Source organism: Pelecanus crispus, chromosome 16 (assembly GCF_030463565.1).
Source record: "Pelecanus crispus isolate bPelCri1 chromosome 16, bPelCri1.pri, whole genome shotgun sequence".
NCBI lineage: Eukaryota > Metazoa > Chordata > Aves > Pelecaniformes > Pelecanidae > Pelecanus > Pelecanus crispus.
Window position 1 is genome coordinate 3,314,311 of NC_134658.1, and position 21,593 is coordinate 3,335,903.

At 46.6% G+C, this 21,593-nt stretch overlaps 1 protein-coding gene and 1 non-coding gene across 2 annotated transcripts in view; both read left to right on the forward strand.

Annotated features, from left to right (window-relative positions):
• PUM1 (pumilio RNA binding family member 1) overlaps nt 1–18,968 on the forward strand; it is a 78,504-nt gene extending 59,536 nt beyond the window's left edge. Inside the window, exons 15-22 of the mRNA XM_075722194.1 lie at nt 5,407–5,674; nt 6,190–6,319; nt 7,071–7,199; nt 8,596–8,733; nt 10,405–10,530; nt 11,550–11,671; nt 13,125–13,317; nt 17,182–18,968. Of these exons, the coding sequence (XP_075578309.1) occupies nt 5,407–5,674; nt 6,190–6,319; nt 7,071–7,199; nt 8,596–8,733; nt 10,405–10,530; nt 11,550–11,671; nt 13,125–13,317; nt 17,182–17,313 (1,238 nt within the window). The 3' untranslated portion in view covers nt 17,314–18,968. The remainder of the gene's footprint in view (nt 1–5,406; nt 5,675–6,189; nt 6,320–7,070; nt 7,200–8,595; nt 8,734–10,404; nt 10,531–11,549; nt 11,672–13,124; nt 13,318–17,181) is intronic.
• On the forward strand, nt 13,652–13,737 carry LOC142595072 (small nucleolar RNA SNORD103/SNORD85). The gene has a single exon (XR_012831693.1). It is a non-coding gene; the product is annotated as a small nucleolar RNA SNORD103/SNORD85 (small nucleolar RNA).
• Nucleotides 18,969–21,593: the final 2,625 nt, after the last annotated feature.

Here is a 21,593-nt window from a genome sequence, read left to right on the forward strand (position 1 = left end):
TTGTTAAACAGGAAGGCTTCCGTATTGCCTCCTTGTTTCCGCATCTCTGAATTACGGATAACGTTTGCAAGTGTTTGAAAAACAAACTGTTTTTCTTGTGCGGATCTCGGTAACAGCACCAATTGTTTGTTATCCTTGAATAAAATAGATACGTAGGGCCGATCCGTAAACTTGTCAAATGTTTTAAAATACCCATTAAGTTTTCAATAATAAATAAATGAGGTTAGAATACAGTTTCTTCTTTTACCCAAAATATGCAATGTTGTCTGGAGCAGTACTTAGCTTTTAGCTGAGGATTTTGTGAGTTTGCTTTTGAAAATTTCCCATCGATGTGGCCTTATCAAAAGCACGTTAGCGCATGGGAGAGGCTTTCTTAATTTTGGTAAGATAAACTACTTTATGCAAGCTACATCTTCTGGAAGAGCTTCTAGCTGGCCCAGAGCTCTTGCATATGATAAAGTAAATCTTTAAAATAAATAAAGCAAATGTCAAATAATAAAGCAATGCTTATCTGAACTTCCTGAAGTGTTCATTTCCAGGCCTCATAAATGAGCAAGATAGGTTATTCGTTGCATCTGCACCAGATAATTTAGAACTTGCTCAAAAAATCACTTTGTTCCGGTTCTGTCATATATCTGTCTGGATTTAACAAAACTTCTGGTTATCAGAACAGTTTTCCGTGCACATACACACTCATCAAATACTATATTTATCATGTTTATTACATGCATGTGTGATAAATTTGATGCTGGCTAAAGGTTAGCCTGGAATAGTAATAAATATGATTTTTCGAGATCAAGTTCAGATTTACCATCTTTCCTTGTTCAGAGCTTTAATAGAATTGGAAGTGTTTTGAGCTTTATTTATGCAGCTGTACAGTCCTTAAGCTGACAGTTAAATAGCTACAATAAATTAATGATGAAGACTAACCAGATGCCAGATCTGGCACTAGAAAAAATCTGTTGCCCCTGCAGGCAAACAAAAGAATGAATCTTAAAAACTGGATCAGAGAAAGGTTAATCTGTTTGTGAGCAAACTCTGGAAAGAAAGCGGAGTTACCATTTACATAAATGGGTTGCGCCCCAGAGCAGTTAGCACGGGTCTTCCCATCTTGACAAAATATTCCTCTCCTTGTAGCCAGGTTTCCTCCGTGGCTGACTTCGTGCTTCGTAATGCTGCAAGAAAAAATCTCATATAGAATAGCTCTGCATTCGTGTGGTTTTCGCCTTGAAATCTGTAAAAGGTCATTTTACTTTTTTAAGTTTCTCTTTCACCTGTAATGGAAGACAGTGTTAAATGTAGTTGTGGTTTCCTTTGGTTATAAAATAAGTTTTAATGCTATAAAAACAGCACAGGCATTTTTTTCCTTATAAGAAGCTCGAGGCTGACTCCTTTTCTATTTGGGAGTGATATCAGAAGCAGTTTGTGACAAAGAGGGCAAGGAGTATTTCTAAATATCTAAAAATACAAGGACAGATGGGAACACCCAAACGTGTTGTTTGCAAAAAGGGAAATTAGAGCAGTTGGGTTTAGACCCACGTCCTGCCGCTGTGTTACGTGGGGGGAGACAGCCTGGGGCAGTCACTTCAGGTGACTTTGATTTCAGGGTTACACAATGGCGCAAGAAGTTGGCATTAAATCTGACTTGTAATCAGCAAATCTGTGGTTAAATGCAGCGTAAGTTGCGGGTTTGACTTTGTCGTGTCTCGTGGATGCGCAAGTGGATCATTTGTTGGGTTGGTGGTGTGTGTAAAGATTCGGCTCCGGCTCTCCTGGCTTTCTGAAAGCTCATAGCTGTGAAAAATGGTGTATATTTATCAAGCTAGGCTTTTTTCTGGTAAAGTGACCTTGTGAAATGTCTGGGCAATCACGAGTACCTGAAATAATCACGTTCTTAGGAAAAGAACGGCTGGAGGAGGAAGGCTGAGCTAAATGCATCCTTTAACCTCAAAGGGGTATGCAACAGCCAGCTGTGAGTAAACGTGCGCGTTTGGGTGCTCTTCTTCCCCAGTATTGATCAAAATTATAGAATTATAAATTACTAAATACTTTCTTTTTTAAATTAGAAAATAGAATTTTGGCTGGGTTACACTTCACATCAGTTCACGTAGACCCACGAGCAGTTTTTGTCAGCCCGTGTGTGTAGCTGGCACGGTCCCAACAGAAGCACGTACCACGCTGCAGCCTGGGGCTGAATGTGTCCAGCTCTGGGTTTTCCCACTTTGGAACGGGGAACGGGATTTGCAGCAGATAAGTAATTATTCCCATTTTATGATTTTCTTGCAGGAGCTGCTTGGGAGACAGCTGCCCCATGCTGTAGTCAGCCTGTAATTTAAAAGACAGGATGGGTGTGAGGAAGCTGCTGCACGCCTGTGGGAATTTCATTTCTTAGAGGGTCTTTGGGAAAAGTGGCTGGGGAGTTGATAAGCAGCTAGCCGCGGCCGGCCGGGAGGGCTGCGGGGCCGCGTCTCCCTGGGCGGCTGGTGGCCCGGAAACGGCTTGGGGTGGCCGGGCTGGGGGTGCCCCGGGGCTGCGGGGTCCCCTTGGCTGGGCGGGCGCTGCCTGGCGCCTCCGCGCTGAGCCCTCCGTCGGGGAGAGCAGCGGGGACGTCTTCTCCGCCCACTTTCGCACGGAGCCATCTTCTCATCTTCCTTTTTTTCCCCATTGTTCTGGCATTTCTCATACTGGAAACTCCTGGGTTGCAGAGCAATTAGAGGGCCTTATAAAAGTCCCCTGGAAGCTTGCTTAAGCAGCGCTTTGTTTTCAGCCAGCAGCCTTTGTGTTTCTCCCCCTGTGTTTTATTTTTGACTCATCCTTTCATTGTCCTTTTCTTTCCCTGAAATCAGTAATTCTTTCAGGTTAACGTCTGTCTCCAGTGTCCCAGCAAGCACTGAGAAGATGACTTACCGTTTCAAAATAGGAAACGCTCAGTTATTACGGCCGCTGTGTGAGTCTAACGCATCCGCCTTGAAGTCCCCAGGACAGAGTCTGTGCACTTTGTCCTCCCTAGATACAGATTTTTTTCCTGACGTATCCCAGATGCTTTTAAGAAAATACGGTCGATATGTTCCGACACAGACCCCACAGCTGTCCCTTCTGTACAGCCTCTGTGTAGTGCATACAGCACTCGTTTGCTGTCACGTGGGTGCCAAGTGCTTTGCACGGGCAGCATGGTGTTAGCACCGTAGGATGTCTCCACACAGTTCGCAGACCCCCTTTTGAAGTTTGTTGTGGCTGAAGACGCAGAAAAAGCGATGGGTGCCAACGTCTTGCAGGAGTCCTATCCCTTCTTTGGGGTTTTTGCCCCTTTATTCTACCTGACGAGCTCGGGAGCTTCCAGCCTCTGTGTACTGCTCTTGAGCACGCAGCTTTCATTGCAGTTATCCGTAGGATCCCGCTGAAGCCTGGGGGCTGGCCGAGTCAATGTATTCCCAGCCACGCGTTGGCATAAAGGAGCTTGAGGTGCCCCAAGGTTTCTGGCCTTTGGTGATTGACGGGTTTCAGAAGCGCTTGCTTGATTTAGGAAACCTGGTCCCCCGCACGGTCTCTTAATTCCCAGTGTGATGCTGACCATGATGGGGAGACCTGCAGTCGGCATCTCCATCAGGAGAGAGAGGGATGGGTAGAAAACTGGAGTAATTCGTGGTTTATTTTGAATCTCCAAAAACATTGGAAGGCTTTTCTCAGAAAACCTCTGGTAGAGGAGACTTTGTCTGTAGAAGCTGTGCTTTTCCTCTTCACTAGAAGATCATTCTATGATTCTAACAGTGTGAGTGCTAAACCCTTTCCTCTTCCAGCTGTTTGCAGATGATCAGGAAAACGTTTTCCACTTCAGCGCGTTAGTGCTATGATCTTGCTTGCTCCAGGCTTTCAGAAAACAAGTGGTAATTCTGAGCTCCTGGAATGCCATGGAAAACGTCAGTGCGCCATTGCTCAGCTTGTCGCTGTTGGGTTTCCTTCACCTGAGAGGTGATTTACTGTTCCTTTGAATATCCTGGTCCTTCCAGCAGTAAGCAGTATCACTTAGTCACTTTTTGGAGTTCTTGCTCAATTAAGAAGTCGGGCAGATAGAAGGATGGTGGCCACACCGTTGGCAAGGCAGCATAAGAAAGAGACGTGAACAAGAAGCTCGCGAGTCTCCTTCGCCTTGAGGTTTGGCACCAGCTCGGGAGAAGTCAGAACACGTTTGCCCAGCTCGGAGACCGGGGAACTTAATTAGGCCGTCGTCAGATACTTAATTCTCATGTAGTGTTTCCTGCACGGGAGCTTCCTTCAGGCGTTGATGGCAGAGGAGTGCAGTTCACTCAGCTCTTTTTTTATTTAATATTTTTATTTCAGACACCGTCATGTGTGCGGCTGCCAGGAAAAGGTCTGTTCTCTTTTCAGACAGCCCTACCGATGTTTGCCTTGAAGATCTTCCCTCCTTCGCAAAGACTTCTTGTAGCTTTTTTTTTTTCCCCCCAGGTGGTTTGCCCTCGCTGCCTCACACGGGCCTTTCAGGCGGCGGGTTCCCATGCGATAAGAACATTTTTCCTGGGAGGACTTTGTCCCACCCAGGAAAAACCCTGCTCGCTCAAGGCATCTTGCGGCCTTTGACCAGCAGAGGGATCCCGAGCCCTGCAAGAAAGGGAAGAGTCCTCTGCCATAGCTCTGAAGCAAATTTCGAAAAATTACAGGCAAGGAAACGGCGTCTAAAGGTTTAAATTGGTTGCTGTCAACGCTTGCAGTTTGCTGCCTATACGACGCGGCATTGCCTGTTCCCCGTACCTGCTGCTGGGTACTCAGCGGCTCTCTTAGTGTGGATGAAAATCTTCAGGGCATTTGTGAAAGCACAGGATTTTTTTAAAGTATTTATTTATTGTTTTTAATTGATTGTTATTTATTTACCTGTATTTAACAGTGACTTGGTTTTTATATCCAAAATTTTTGTACTTGCTTCTTGCTGCCTTTTTCTCATCTAATTTTGGTTTAATTCTGTCCCCACCCCCAGTATGCTGCTTTTAAATCAGTGCTTTGCACGGCAGCAGGATAGGTGGGAAAAAAACCTGAGGATGGAGGATAAGGTAATTAGGAACAGCAAGTTAGCAAGCGGTGGAATTGACAATTTGTCCATTTTAGACAGCTTCGACACAGAGTGAGGAACAGAAGTTGTTACAGTCTGTTCCTTGCCGAATCTGTAGCTGATCCTAACCATACAACGGTGCCGTGCTAAGGAGCCACGCTCGAACACGTCCCCGGCTGCGTTATTTTTGGGGGCAGCTCGCTTAGCTTAGCTGAACCATGTCAGAAACTCAGCTCGGTGGACGAGGAGTAATTAGAAGTAAAACGGCGTGCACAGGTTGTAAATGAATCCCTCAGCCGCTTTATTTCCATCGTGTGAAACACCCTTGTTTTTATGACTTGCAGGAGGGCTCACAAACGGGAGCGGCCGTTACATCTCTGCTGCTCCTGGAGCTGAAGCCAAGTACCGCAGCGCAAGCAGTGCCTCCAGCCTCTTCAGCCCCAGCAGCACGCTCTTCCCTTCGTCTCGCTTGCGCTATGGCATGTCTGATGTTATGCCCTCTGGCCGAAGCAGGCTGCTTGAAGACTTTCGCAATAACCGGTACCCTAATTTACAGCTGAGGGAGATTGCTGGTCACATCATGGAGTTCTCCCAAGATCAGCATGGATCCAGGTGGGATTAAAAACCTTGCGCTATGGGAAGCTTTTGGGACAGCTGCTCTTTGAGTTAGCGTCATTTGCAATTTGCATCACGTCCTGAAGCGGGGGCGGAACAGGGGAAAACGAGGTGCGAAAAGCCAAGTAGCGCAACGTTCTGACCCTTCTTTCTAAAGAACGTCTGGGTACAAATGCTGATAGCGGGTGTCCCTTCTCTGAAGAGGAGCTTGCTTGTCCCACTGGCGTAGCTTAACTCACTTTAAAGAGCCACCTGGACGTGAGACCTTGCTGTATTATTCTATTGGGATCTGCTTTGCTTGGCGTGAGGAGATTTTTGGGGTACCAACGATGACATGGCCATGGACCTCGTGGCTGTGGCCACCCGAGGTTTCAGATAGCTGGATAGGGCAACAGTGTTTTAAAGGTTTGTGTTTGCAAGAGCTCAGTGCATGAAGCTTTTGAATGGGTTTGTATTAACAGACGTGTTGCGGGCACACATGCCGGTGGCGTCACACCAGCCCTGTTTTTCAGGTTTATTCAGCTGAAACTGGAGCGAGCTACCCCAGCAGAACGTCAGCTTGTGTTCAACGAGATCCTCCAGGCAGCTTATCAGTTGATGGTCGATGTATTTGGAAATTACGTCATCCAGAAGTTCTTTGAAGTAAGTCTGCGTTCCTCTGCAAGTCTTACTCGGATGCTTTCTGTCCTGAGGTATCGGATGAGCTCGTAGCAGCCCTGCTGTTTGGCTGACGCGCTGGGTAACTCAACGCTGCTGTCATCTCCTCCCCACAGGCTGCTGCATCGCTCCTCTTGGGGTGGCTGAGGTGTGGGACTCATAAAGATTCGTCTGCAAAGTAACGCTTTGCTTTGAGGTGCAAAAGGTGTAGGAACAAATAGCAACATACCCGGGGGATGTAGGTCCAACAAGACTTTGCAGGGATTCTGTGCTGAGCTGTCGGTGCTCACATATTGAGGAACAAAAGCAGCTCTTCCAGTGAAGAGCATCCACTGGCAGAAAGTGTTGTGTTTTCATACCAGGAGGTTGGGCCAGGTGCCCATCTTTCCTTCTTGAAACTGGTCTGTTCCTTCTGCACCAAGCCTTGGTGGTTCCTTTATGCAGTAATTTTATAGCAACCCTGTCGAGGGTTAGTGAACTGGCACGTGTCACCCCGGTGGCTCCAGCACCTCTGACTTTGGAGGCTGTTTCACGTGTAGCCACGTCTGACGGACACGGAACAGACGTCTGGCTTGTGCCTGTGCACATCCATTGAGGTGGGGTTGGTATTTTCTTTCTTTTCAGTAGGCGCAGTGTTTCTTGTTTAACACTTCAGCGTGGCAGCGTGGGAGGGCTGCGGTGCCGCTTGGCCACGTGAGGGTTTGGTGCTTGTAGTGATTGGTTTTCATCTTCCCAGTTTGGCAGCCTGGAACAGAAGTTAGCCTTGGCAGAACGTATCCGTGGGCACGTTCTGTCCCTGGCTCTGCAGATGTACGGCTGCAGGGTGATCCAGAAGGCCCTCGAGTTTATTCCCTCAGACCAGCAGGTAATTGTAAGTTTCAATTTTAACTTTCTTCTTGATGTTTAACGTTCCTTGCGGTTTGGTGACCTGAACTGCGACCTTCTGTTCCTCTTGTGGCTGGTGTTCTTTTGGTTTGGTTTATGGCATGTTTGTTACGTTCTATGTGCATGATCAGCTTGTGACACCGTTCTTGGGTGTCGTCGTTATCTCCTTGTTCCACTTAACTGATAATGGTTCTCTGTTAATTCCCTGAAATCAGATTACGTACGTAGGGGAAACTGAGAACAATAGTGAATTAGAAGATACTTCTAAATCCCTTGAAGGAAGCAGTGCCAGAGTTTTGCCTTTAATATTCGCCGAGATCTCACTGCTTTGATATGTGGGTCAATATTCTGCTTTCCTGCAGAGATGTATGAGGAGCTCCTGGTTCCTGTTGAGCCAGGCCTGGCGTTGGAGAGATGTGGATGATAGCCCCAGTCCCACTCCAAGCTCATTAATAAAGGAATTCCTCTAGGGTTTTATGAACAATGAATTAAGATGAAAAATACGCTAGGCAAGCTAGCTAATAAAGGTGTTAGGGATCGTAATACAAGAATCTCTGTGTAGGTTATTAAATTAAAAAACTGAAGCAGGCTTTAGGAATGCACCTTCCCTTTAGGTCGAGCCTGGGCTAAGCTGCTGACCTGTCAGCAGGGTGGGGGGTGGCCCAAACTCTGGCACTTCTGGTCTGAGGATTTACCAATTGTCTTCTTCCAGAACGGTATTTCTCAGTACGCTGTCCTCCTGAAATGCCTGGTTTTGTATCAGTTGCAAAACTGAATTCATCCGGTTTTGTGGTGTCACTAAGTAATTCCCCAAACCTGTCACTCTCTGTTTTCCAGTTGTGAATCCTTCAGCCTGCATGCCTGTTGCTTGATCCATATCTAAACCTTGTCGTCTTGGTTTCCTTGTATTATCACACAATATTACCTTGCCTATGGAAAGTACCAGCAAGTTCTTATCCCAGTGCTGACCCCATTTTAGTGGCATATGAATTTGATACCTGAAAAGTTTGTGAAGTTTGGGTGTTTTAAATTTCTTTCTTTTTCAGGGGAGCAGAGGAAGGAACGGGGGATGCACAGTAAAGTTGTGTATCAGTAAAATTTCTTAAATTTGGATACTTGTAAGAGGACACTCATGTTTAATGAAATGAGCGTTTCATCTTCATTTCGCAATAGTATTTTTCTTGGTGGTTTGTGTAGCACAGCAGGCTTCATCTTAGCCACTGGAAAACTTGGCCGCTGGCAAACTTCCAGTTTGAAACACATCAGTGCATCCCTCGTACCTTTCATATTCTTTACCGCGTTTAGCAGTGAAAGCTTCGCATTTATCAGCCGTGAATCCTGGTGGTGCTTTCTGTTTGTCTTTCTCTCCCTAATAGAATGAGATGGTACGGGAGTTGGATGGCCACGTCCTGAAGTGCGTGAAAGACCAGAATGGTAATCACGTGGTGCAGAAGTGTATTGAGTGTGTGCAGCCTCAGTCCCTGCAGTTTATCATCGATGCGTTTAAGGGACAGGTAAGTCCTTAACCAAGATACCGACTCCCATTCTTTGTATTCTTACGTGTTGCTTTGAATAGCGTGATAGTGGCTGTAATTTGTTCAGAGAGTTTGAATTTTACATTTTAGCAAGCATCAGTTGAAAGCGGTAGGGAGCCTAGAAACTCTTTGGTCGTGTCTCTGTTATCATTTTTGTGCAGGTATATCACAGTAAAGCATCCTTGCAAAAATCTGTTTTCCTGGAACGTCAAGTATTTCTTGACTGATGGAGGGGAAAGCAAGTCTCTCCTCAATCCATCTTCATAGTAAAGGTGGTGAGCAGAGTTTTGTGATGGGTGTAGCAAACTTTCATTATCACCCTCTCTGTGAGGATGGCTTAGGGGACTGCGGTTTCCCAAGGGTCTTGGACCAGGGGAAGAACATGAGCTTCATCTAGAAAAGGGCAGTTACTTGTGTTGCGTTCTCCCAGTTTTTTCTTGGTATCCGCTCCTGAATTGATGTCCTGGTTATTAATTTTGTTAGCTGGCTTTATTCTGCCTGTAGTCAGCTTGTCTTCCATTACAAAAGCGCTGGTTTGGGCGTTTCCAGCTTCAACTTAATTGACTTTGGAGGGGGACTTTGAAGTATTGAGGGTTTTGCCACAGGGATGTGAGGATAGCCCGGGGTTTTTATAGCAGGAACCAGGCTTTATTAGTTTGGCTGCTCCTGGAACAGCTGTGAAAGCAGGGACTTGCTTGGCTATGTCAAAACAAGCAGGATTCTAGCTGGAAACTTGCTCAGCAGATTTGCTGGTTAAAGTTTAGCTTTGGACCTTTCACTAGGGAGTTAGGTGAGGCAGAAATACCTCTGGGAGCTTGGTTGATGGCACTGACATTTCTTTGACCAGCTGTCCCAGTTTGATCTGAACTTTCATATGAAAGATTAAACTTACCACCTCCAGACTCTTTTTCTGCACTTGTATGATAATTGCACTTCAAGTCCTGTTTTCCTGCACAGTTTATTCAGTAGTTATTAAAAATTTGTAGACTGCCAATTTAACTTCAGTGCTTGGATTTGTTACTTTTGTTAATTTTCAAGACCAAATAGGACTTTGTGCTTTAGACAGAAAACCGTGTAGCGGTAATAAAACGTGTCATGTTCTTACCCACAGATTTGGTAATCCATTAGAAATGAGAAAGGAAGTTCTTTGTTGTCGCTTCTCCTAAGCGCAGTTAAGGATTTTAAACAAATCCAAATAGTTGAGGAAAATCCTTTGCTGAGCATTTTTAACCTTTCTGGTTCGTGCCATTTCTTACATCGCTTAAGATCCATAGCTGGCAAACAGTATGCTGGGTTTATTCTTCTGAAACGGTGTTTTGACACAGCTTCTAATAATGCTTGGCTGTCCCAGTGTTCTTTTTATTAATCAAGAGGCTTTACCATTTGTTTTCCTCTTTCATGAACGGGGAAGCTGAAGCACAGGTAGGGATGTGACGCGCCTGCCATCACCCAGTTAGTCCTGTGGCAGCGGGGAGCAGATGTTTCCAGTTTCAGTTTACGCTGTCTGGAGCTGCCGTGCTGCAAGCTGGCATTACCTGCCATGCCTGGGAAAAACCACCATGTGTTCATTTAATTCCGAAAGGTTCTGGGATTGACGAAGACTTAACAGATGCGTTGCTGCCTGTGCTTGCCTGTCTTTGTTGAATGCAGGTTTTTGCGTTGTCTACGCATCCATATGGCTGTCGTGTGATCCAGCGGATCCTCGAGCACTGTCTTCCTGAGCAGACCCTTCCCATCTTGGAGGAACTTCACCAACACACCGAGCAGCTTGTTCAGGTCAGTGTGGGAGGGGGGAACGTGGGGGCTGCGAGATGTTTCTCGGTTACTGCTTTGTATTAGGAATGCTGCTGGCAGCCTGCTTGGGGCTGCAGCTGTAGTGCTGCTGGGGTCGTCCGAACGCAGGGGCTCTGCTCCTGAGGAGCAGTGGGAAGGAACATGGCAGGCGAGAAGGGCATCGCCGCTCGTTGTTTTGGCGATGTGCGAACATCCAGCAGGTGTCGAAGGTGTAGTTACTTGCCTTTTTGAAAAGGACCTTAAGTATTGAGCGGGTGCGTGTCCTAATGCGTCTCTCCAGAAGTTACAGTTGCAGGTAAGATCTTAAGGGAGTTGATGTGAAGAGCTGATTTACTTCTAGGAAAAGAAAATGCCGGGTAACTGGGGTTCTTAAAATGTGTTGGGTTTGTGCCCACCCCCTTCCTGGCTCCCTTTCCTCTTCCTTGCAGTCCTTCTGAGAACATGCTTTTCTAGGATTCTGGTGTCGGGGCACGATGGATATAACAGCAAATGATCCCTGTCCTGTATGCTGACGTATTTAGCACGTGGAAAGTGGGAAGAGGTTGGGCATGGAGGTGAGGCATCGGGTCATGCCTCCGGTATTGTGAACGGGATAAATAAGTATCTTGTGATCTGAATATACACACGTTCAGAATATGAACATGCATAAGGACAGTCTCCCGTAGCTAGAACCATGGTGCAGCCCTCCAGGACATGTGGTTTGGTATTTTTGAACCTGGAGAAAGCAAAGAAACTCGAAGTAAGCAGAATATTGACATTTCATGTTCAAGGAAGTTGTTTTGAGTTTTATAATTGGTACAGAGATGTAGTATTTTACCTCCTGGTAGAACTCTAGAACGCACGTTTTTGTAGAAGTAGAAAGTATTTACATGATTTATACAATAGATATTTTGATTAGTGTGTAGTTGAAGTTTGTAAGTCTTAATGCGCATTGGGAACTAGTTTGCTATTAATGGTTCCTCTCCACGTTTTGTCACACGCTTCTGCTGTCTCTCAAACAGGATCAGTATGGGAACTATGTTATCCAGCATGTACTAGAACATGGTCGGCCTGAGGATAAGAGCAAGATTGTAGCAGAAATTAGAGGCAACGTGCTCGTGTTGAGTCAACATAAATTTGCTAGGTATGAATCTGTTCCTTAAAGTCTCCACGCCCCGTGGGAGCATGGACACATGCTAGAGTTGCAGAAGAGTTAGGGGTGGGGTGTAGGTAGGTGAAAGGAGGTGAGAATAACTTTTTGCTTAACAACAGAGTGCTATTTATAACTGCCTGTAAACCGGGATGAGTGACTGGCAAGGTAAGTTTTACTTGGAATGAAGGAGGATGAAGATGTGGAAGAGTAGCTCTAATCCAAGTTCCTGACCTTGACCAAGAATTTCTGTGTCTGTTGGGTTTTTTTTGTTTTGTTTTGGTGGTTTTTTAAGTGGTCACTATCCCTTGGATAGTAACATGCCGTAAGAGCATTTCACTGCCTCTGGGATCCTGTGTCAAGCCACAGGGGAGTTTGGGAAATCAATGTAGCAACAATTCTTTTTCATCCCACCTTTCACAGAACAGTCTGTGCTTTTTATATGCTAAGTCTTGCAGTCCTTTTCGAGACACATGTGTAATGATATTCTCTTAGGGAAGATGCAGCAGTCCGAGGTTGTTAGTCCAGACGCTACAGAGCTACACATGGGTAGAGGCAAAATCCGGGTACCTTGGTGGATGTCAAGACAAAGTAATACTTCCCACACTTGTAAATTCCTTTTGTGTGTGTTTCTAGCCATTTGGACATGAAGGCTGAGCTCTTCAAAGGCTTAATATTCTCACCTTTTTATGATCAGTAAAAGAGTGCTTTAATGCTTACGGACACAAGGGAAGTGTAACATTAACAAGAATTAGGAGAGCGTGGTCTTAATGTTGTTATTTCAGATTCTTCCTCCCTGACTTGCCTTGCTCTTTTTTCTAAACTTCTTTCCAGATGGAGCGTTAATTAGCGCAGGATGTCCCCTGAGCTGAGCACTAGTTGTGGCAAACCACTTGGTGATTTTATGATTCAGTCAGGGATGCAGAAGATAAGACTAGCAAAACTCTCCGTCCCCTTTCATATATCCTATTTAGCTTGGCTCTCTGGAGAGCAGAGACTAGTCATCTAATATATTCAGGAATTTTGGAAGCTCTCTGCCTTCGTAAGATCTTTCGTTCCTGAATAAGCATTTCCCTGTTGTTCTAACCTTGGACCTCTGTTCCTGTTGAGCTCCAGTACTGAGGAAACCAAACAAAGAACAACTCATCTGCTTCTCTGATGGCCACGCTATGAGAACAGACGCTGATCTCAAATACAGCATCATTGTAGAGTTGCACCAGTTTGGGTGAAATAAAACCTGAACTGGTCCTTTACCTGAATTCCCACTCCGCTCCCAAGTTCCTCGGACTGCTCTTCTGTTTCACATTGCTGAACTTCTGTGCCAGCACAGATGTCTCTCCCAAACGGTCCGCCCTTGCTAGAAGCATAAGAGATCCCCTTGGGGTTGAACGGAAAGCCCAGCAGAGACGTTGCGTGCTCACAGATCGTCCTTCTTTTCTTGTTACAGCAACGTGGTGGAGAAATGTGTTACTCACGCCTCCCGTACGGAGCGTGCCATGTTGATCGATGAGGTGTGCACTATGAACGATGGCCCTCACAGTGCCTTATACACCATGATGAAAGATCAGTACGCCAACTACGTGGTGCAGAAGATGATCGATGTGGCAGAACCAGGTCAGCGGAAGATTGTCATGCACAAGGTAAGCAGCTGCCGTCGATTGATAAGGATGTAAGGCTTGTCACTGCCACACTGGTTGTGGGGAGCAAATAAGGCTGAGAGGATTGCTTTTGCCATTAGAATTTCCCAGCGACGGAGGTATTTCGAAGTTGCGTATCTCAGTAGTAGCCGAAATAGGAAAATGTGAAATAATGAGATGCCACTTGGACTTAAAACTAGCTGGTTGCTTCTAGCAGTCTCTTCTGACCTAGTAACCTAGTTCTGCGCTTGTGGCGTAGCAAACGCTGCTAAAAACCGCCAAGGCTTTACCGCTGCAGCGCCGTCGGGTTGATGCCTTGCTAGGGAGCCTCTGAAGGTCTGGCGATGACGACACCCTTGCCCTCACCGAGAACAGCGTTCGCTGACGAGAGCGGTTTCACGCGCTCAGCGGAGCCGAGCCGGACCTCGAGGCACGCGAAGCCCCAGCGTGGACCCACTGGTTGCGCTGGAGGGCGGCGGCGCTGCCCGGCCGCTTCGCGCCCCGCCTCACGGCCCCGGCCGGGACGGTCGGCTTGGCCGGTAACGCCACGCTGGCGGGGCCTCGGAGCCTGCAGCCGTTAGTCAAATTCTCCGTTTCCCAGGTTTGAATAAGGTTTTGATGAGAGACCTCCATGGTTTAGCATTATGCTGCAGCGTTCGAATGCGTAACAGTTTCAGGACTTAATATTTGTCAAAAATGAAGACATTTTGGGATTAAATACGCGTTGCTGCCAGTCCTACCTCCCAAGGCTATATGCCTGCTGCCCCAAGGGCAAGAAGCTCTCAAAATCGGGGGATGTCTTCATTTTCCTGCTTTTAAAGGTCACATTTGCAGGTCTTTATAATTGTAATGAATGGGAAAAAAATACGCTTTTCAACGTGTAGTGGAACTGAGATTATTTTCTGCAGTCACGCGTTTTAGAGTCTGTTACTTTGTGAAAAATACCAGCTACAGCCGGACCTCTTAGAAATAAAATAGTGACTAACACTGGCTTGGAAAACCCCGTATTTATTTTGTTTTAAGAGGAACTGTGAAGAGTGTCAGGTATTCAAATCCCAATGAAATCAAGTGTATTTAAGAATCCTTGAGTAAAATGGACCGAGTGATTTTTCTGTAAAAAGAAGTGGGTATTAGCTGTGTAAGGGAGCTGATTTTTACCTACGCGAGGCAGTTGATCAGTATATAAACAACATACGTGCAGCTGAAATAATCTTCAGGAGGTTAATTCTTAGGTTTAGGAATCATTCAGAGTGGTTCTTTTAAACCAAAATCTGTGCTAGTCCAAAAGAAATTATACAGATAATTAAAGAAAAAAGTATGGCAAGGGATATACGCAGTTAACGGTAGCAGAATGACCTGTAGTTTTGCTAATCTCTATAGAGAGATATTAAAAAAAACCCATATATACGAATGATCTTTACTGAAGTGTTCTTTTTCCTGTCAAGCAAAGTCTTTTGAATAAAATGCTAATTAGGTTATCAGTGTGGTTGTCAAAAATAGGACTGGGATGACAACTAAGTAGGACTGACTGAACGTGAAGATTTCAGCTGCATTCCCAAGCTGAAAGAAAGCCTGGGAAAACCGAGCGCATCGACTGCTGCTTTGGGATTGTGAAAATGGCTGTTAGTACAAACAAGCAGTTTGTGTTATTGTTAAAGACAACACTTTTATTTTTTAAAAAAAAATATATTGAAAAGGAATTTTAATAGTCAGTTCTGTCAGTAAAAAAAAAAAAGTCTTAGAAATGAAGACAACCAAAGAGCAAACTGTTGGACCTGGGAGCTTTTCTTCTCCTCAACCTCAGAGCAGCAGTCGGACCTTCTTGGAAATGGGGTGTGCGGAGGGCCAGGGCATCAATTCACGATTATTACAAGATGGGTCCTTGAACTGAAATAGGAATTGAAACGGTTAGAGGTTGAGCTGATAAAATAGAGTTTGGGATGGATGTGCCAGGGGAGGCTTAGGTTGGATATTAGGAAAAATTTCTTCACCAAAAGGGTGGTCAAACATTGGAACAGGCTGCCCAGAGAGGTGGTGGAGTCCCCATCCCTGGAAGCGTTCAAAAAACGGGCAGAGGTGGTACTTGGGGACATGGTTCAGTCTGGTCTACCCTTGATTGGTTTGGTGGTGGACCTGGTGATGTTGGGTTAATGGTTGGACTGGATGATCTTAAAGGTCTTTTCCAACCTAAACGATTCCGTGATTCTATGATTCTAAGTGTTCAAAGAACGGGCAGATGTGGCACTTGGGGACATGGTTCAGTCTAGTCTACCCTTGACTGGTTTAGCGTGGACTTGGTAGTGTAGGTTAATGGTTGGACTGGATGATCTTAAAGGTCTTTTCCAACCTAAACGATTTGATGATTCCATGATTCTAAGTGTTCAAAAAACGGGTAGATGCGGCGCTTCAGGACATGGTTCAGTCTAGTCTACCCTTGATTGGTTTAGCGTGGACTTGGTGGTGTAGGTTAATGGTTGGGCTGGATGATCTTAAAGGTCTTTTCCAACCTAAACGGTTCTATGATTCTGTGATTCTAAGTGTTCAAAGAATGGGCAGAGGTGGCACTTTGGGACATGGTTTAGTCTAGTCTACCCTTGACTGGTTTAGCGTGGACTTGGTAGTGTAGGTTAATGGTTGGACTGGATGATCTTGAAGGTCTTTTTCGACCTAAACAATTTGATGATTCCATGATTCTAAGTGTTCAAAAAACGGGTAGATGCGGCGCTTCAGGACGTGGTTCAGTCTAGTCTACCCTTGAGTGGTTTAGCGTGGACTTGGTAGTGTAGGTTAATGGTTGGGCTGGATGATCTTAAAGGTCTTTTCCAACCTAAACGGTTCGATGATTCCATGATTTCCCATGCGAGTTTTACGGTCAGTGCTGGCCCAGGCGAGGGGCAGCTACCCGAGGAGCACGAGCGCCGTGCGTCGCACTCCGGCTGGTTTCTCACCCTGTCTGCAGCTTCCGCCGTAGAGTACAAAGTCCGTTGTAATTGCGTTACGGCAGGGACGTGCTGGTGGTGTGGGATATTTCTCATCTAGTAATGAAAATGAATTGCTCTGACGTCTTGACGCTGTCCAGGAGAACTTCAGCAGCGTTACCGCTGTGACTGCAACAAAACCAGCCCGCCTCGTGCGGGTGCTCTGGCTGGGAAGGTGGTTTTTTCTCCGGCCACAGTCATCGCAGTGGCTTTGGAAGTGACTTTTAGTGCGAGTTGGCGTGAGCGGGTGAAGTTTGCTCCCGCAGAGCTCTTCTCTGCTTAAAACAAATACGTAATTGCCAGGTTCAGAATTTAAACTGCTGTTCAGCCCAGGCATGCTGCGTGCCTCTCCCAGTAGCTCTTTCAGCCAGACTGCTGGAATTCATACCGGCAACTCTTTCCGGCTTTCAGCAGTTTTTTTGGAAGCTCAGCCAGTGGCCCGGAAGGAGGCGGGAGACCCCGCTCACGTTTGGCAAACGCTGCTCAGCCCCGCTAGACCCTCCCGACGCCGTCTCTGCCCCCGGGCTGGGGCAGGGTGTCCGGGCACCCTTGGGAAGCTCGAGCACCCGCGGGTCGCGGCTTTCCAGCCTCCTGTCTTGGGCCAGAGCCATCCGCGCGCTGGGATCCAGCTGGATTCCGGTAACGCGGCTCAAGACGATGCCACCTGCTTGACCACAAGTTCCTCCTAAAAATAACATCAGTGGGCTAGGGAACGTTAACTCGATTCGCAGCGGATCGAGGTGATCACAGCAAATGGCACTTGAATATTTCAGGCGTTTTGGTGGTCCCTGCTGGTGGCCGGTGGCCGGCACCCGGACCGTGCGGCGCCCGGGATGGCCGCGGCCAAGTTGGGTTCCAACGCCTCACTCGCTCTTCTCTTCCCTCCTAGATCCGGCCTCACATCGCTACCCTGCGTAAATACACCTACGGCAAACACATTTTGGCCAAGCTGGAGAAATACTACATGAAGAACGGGGTGGACCTAGGGCCCATTTGCGGACCGCCGAACGGAATCATTTGAGGCAGCGACTGGGGCGGAGCTCGCCGGCCATCCGGCACCTACAACCAGCAACCGACAATATTCCAATATATATAGCTAGAACGTGTTTTATGGTTGCTAAACTGCTAAAGAAAAAAAAAAAAAAAAAGAAAAAAAGAAAAGCCTTTGTAAATTTCTTTAATTTTATTATGCATAACATGTACTAATTATTTTTTTTAATTAACTAATTGCCCTGCTGTTTTACTGGTGTATAGAATACTTGTACATAGGTATCAAATGTACATGGAAGGCCACATTTTTGTTCACTGTTGTATCTATATTCCAAATGTGGAAACTTTCAGGGTGGTTGGTTTGAAGAAAACAAACAAACCCGTTTTTAATTCATCTGCCTTGCAGGCAACTTTTTTGCAAACACCTGTTTTTTCTCCTTTTAGTCAAAAGTCAGCAAGAAGTTTGAATTTTAGTTAAATGGCACAAACGACGCATTTAACGCTGTTTATAAATAATAAAAAAAAAATTCAACTTGCTAAAGCTTCAGTTTAAAAAAAAAATTAAGTTTTTGAAACTTTTTAATTGCTTTTTTTTTTTTTTTTCTTTTTTTTGAGTGTAACATGCTGAAGGAGGTAGCTTAGCTGTCGTTTTTGGGAAGAAAACGTACACACCCAGAAAGTTTTTAAAGCGAGGGGGTGGGGGTGGGTGTGCTCCTTTACTGCCTACTCAGTTTGTTCTGTTAACATGGAGAGACACAATTTGATTATTTAGCATGAGGAAAAAAAAAAAAATCCAACTCGGCTTTGGTCTTGCTTCTATAAATATATAGTGTATACTTGGTGTAGACTTTACATATATAAAAATTTGTAGTATTTTCTTGTTTTGATGTCTGATCTGTATCTATAATGTACCCTAGTAGTGGAACATACTTCTGACTGTACAATTGTACATTTGTAAACCTCTGTAATGTAAATGTGGAGAAGTTTGAATCGACATAAACCCGTTTTTTGGTAAGGAAAAAGAATTAGCAAAACCTGTGCATTTCAGTGTATATTCACACCTTTTATGGTCGTAGCATATAGTGTTGTATATTGTAAATTGTAATTTCAACCAGAAGTAAATTTTTTCTTTTGAAGGAAATGTTCTCTTTATACAGCCTAGTTAATGTTTAAAAAAAAAAAAAAATAAATGCTTGGTTTTATTTGTCACCTAGTTGAACAGTAGCGATCCTTTCTAAATGTTATACAAAAATGATTCAGTTCAAAATAGTGTTTTTTTGAATCTTAAAAAGTAATGTTTTGCTTATTTTGTGACAGTAAGAAACAAAAAGTGCAAAAGTACAGAATCCCCTAGTTTTCCTTACAATCAGAGTCCCTTTTCACCTTGTAAAGTGTGAATCACCTTCCCTTTTTGTACAGAAGATGAACTGTATTTTGCATTTTGTCTACTTGTAAGTGAATGTAACATACTGTCAATTTTCCTTGTTTGAATATAGAATTGTAACACTACACGGTGTACATTTACAGAGCCTTGTGTATATTTCAAAATGAACTTTTTTGCAAGCACACTTGTAACCATATGTGTATAATTAACAAACCTGTGTATGCTTATGCCTGGGCGACTATTTTTTGTAACTCTTGTGTAGATTGTCTCTAAACAATGTGTGATCTTTATTTTGAAAAATACAGAACTTTGGCATCTGGCTTTGTCTTTACTTTGGACACCTTCCATAGGGCCACCCCCCAACTTCTTGCCTCTTTCTCTTCTTTTTCTCTTCTCTCTCCTTCTCTCTTCTTTCTTTCTCTTCTTTCTTTCTCTTCTTTCTTTCTCTTCTTTCTTTCTCTTCTTTCTTTCTCTTCTTTCTTTCTCTTCTTTCTTTCTCTTCTTTCTTTCTCTTCTTTCTTTCTCTTCTTTCTTTCTCTTCTTTCTTTCTCTTCTTTCTTTCTCTTCTTTCTTTCTCTTCTTTCTTTCTCTTCTTTCTTTCTCTTCTTTCTTTCTTTATCTCTCTTCTTTCTTTCTTTCTCCCCTTGGCTTTCTTTTCCTGCTTTCTCCCCCTTTCTCCTTCTTTTCCTGCTTTCACTCTTCTCGCTCTTTTTTTTTTCCTTTCTTGCTTGCTCCCCCCCCCCCACTCACTCTCTTTTTATTTCATGTTCTCCCTCTTTTTTTTTTCTCTCTCTCCTCTCTCTCTCTCTCTCTCTCTCTTTTTTTTTTTGGTAACATCAGCCTTCCTGCATCGGCCGAGGGCGGCTGTGTCCGCTCTGAGCAGCAGATGCCCGTGGAAAGCGGGGAGCGGGGCAACCGCCTGCCTGTCGCTGCCCCCCGCTCTTGCCATCCCCCGGGCTCTGGGGTTTTGGCTACGGCCTCGTGGCACCCGCAGCCTCCATCAGGGCAGGAAGCCGGAGGTGAACGACCCCCGCGTGCGGCTCGGTCGTTTTAAGCACCGCAGCTCTTGCGGAGAGGGGCAGGGAAGAACTTTCCCTGGTACCTCTCATCTTCTGCTCGTGGTTTCCTCTGCCGCTTTCGTCCTCCCCTCCCTCCTGCCCTCCTTGCAGGCTGGTGGTCCACGGAGCTGGTGGTTGCGCAGCATCCACGGAGCCGGTGGTTGCGCAGCATCCACGGAGCCGGTGGTTGCGCGGCATCCACGGAGCCGGTGGTTGTGCGGCATCCACGGAGCTGGCGGTTGCGCGGCATCCACGGAGCTGGCGGTTGCGCAGAATCCACGGAGCTGGTGGTTGCGCGGCATCCACGGAGCTGGCGGTTGTGCGGCATCCACGGAGCCGGTGGTTGTGCGGCATCCACGGAGCCGGTGGTTGCGCGGCATCCACGGAGCTGGTGGTTGTGCGGCATCCACGGAGCCGGTGGTTGTGCGGCATCCACGGAGCTGGCGGTTGTGCGGCATCCACGGAGCCGGCGGTTGTGCGGCATCCACGGAGCCGGCGGTTGTGCGGCATCCACGGAGCCGGCGGTTGCGCGGAATCCACGGAGCTGGCGGTTGTGCGGAATCCACGGAGCTGGCGGTTGTGCGGAATCCATGGAGCTGGTGGTTGTGCGGAATCCACGGAGCTGGTGGTTGTGCAGAAGCTGCTCCTGTTCTCGTCCTCTTCACGTTTTGGGGCGTGGGGAGCGGCACCCGGCAGCCGAGGTGGGGCTGCCCCAGCCCCGTTGAGTGCCACGGTGTTTTCTGGTTGGGCGAGAACTGCCAGAAAAGCCGGAGCAAACACCGAGCCCGTGTTTCCATGGAGACTTTCCCCAGTCCCAGCTCTCCTTCCCCGGAGGTGCCACTCAGCTCGGAGCCCGGCACCGGGCGAGCGAAGCGAGGGCTGTCCTCGCCTGCACCGCGCCCCGGCCCTGCGCCAATTCGCTGCCCGGACCCCCTTCTTGTGCAACTTCTCGGTCTGCCCTTGGCCTTTATTCCCCGATTCCCGGCCTCAGGGAAGCTCCAGCTCTGCGTTTCGTCCCCTGCGCCGCCGGCCAGGGCTCCGTGTGTCACCTTTGCTCGGGGAGAAAACTGGCCTCTTGCCACCAATTTTTCTCCCTTTACAAGCGTGGAGAACCTTCCCTGTCCCTGTGGTCATCAGAATAATTTGGGAAATCCTGATAAGTTGGAGCACTTGTGCAAATAGGGTGATGTGTGATAAATTGATGGAGGGGAAGAAACTTCCCGTTTTACAGGGAATCAGTTTTTTGGCTCAGGGCATTACGTTTGATTTTGGAGTACGCGTCAAATTACTGATCCTTCCGCTGCCGCCACTTTCTTCTTCTCCCCCCTCAACAAAACCCAATACCCCTGTGACCCAGCAGTGGTTTTAATCGGTTTTCACACCCCTTCTTGCTAAATTTAGCGGAGCGTGCTGACTTGGGCTTGCCGACACCTTTTTTGCCCGGCTTTGAAGCCAGCCTGTGCAGCGACAGCCCTCGCGCCTGGCCACGAGGGTTGTGGCAGCGCTTGGGGCCCCTCCAGCTCCTTCACGCTTCATTTAACCCAGCTCAGCGAGGCGGCGGCTTCGTGGCTGTGGATTTGGGGCAGAACGTGGGGAAAGCAAGGGATTTTTTTAAGTTCAATGTCAATTAGCACTGAGCATGCACCTCAGGTTCAAGAGTGGGGTGAAAGTCTGCCCTGGCTCTGTCTTCTTCTGGACACCTGTGGGTCTGGGGTTGCCCCTGGGCATCCTTCCCACCATGGCAGCAAAGATGTTTAGGAACCGGTTCCATGGTCTTAGCTCTTGCCCAGACCTGCAAACTCCTGCTCCGTGCCTGTCCCAGGGGGAAGGATCCGGCCAGCAGCGCCCGAGCGCTGGCACGGCTGGGGC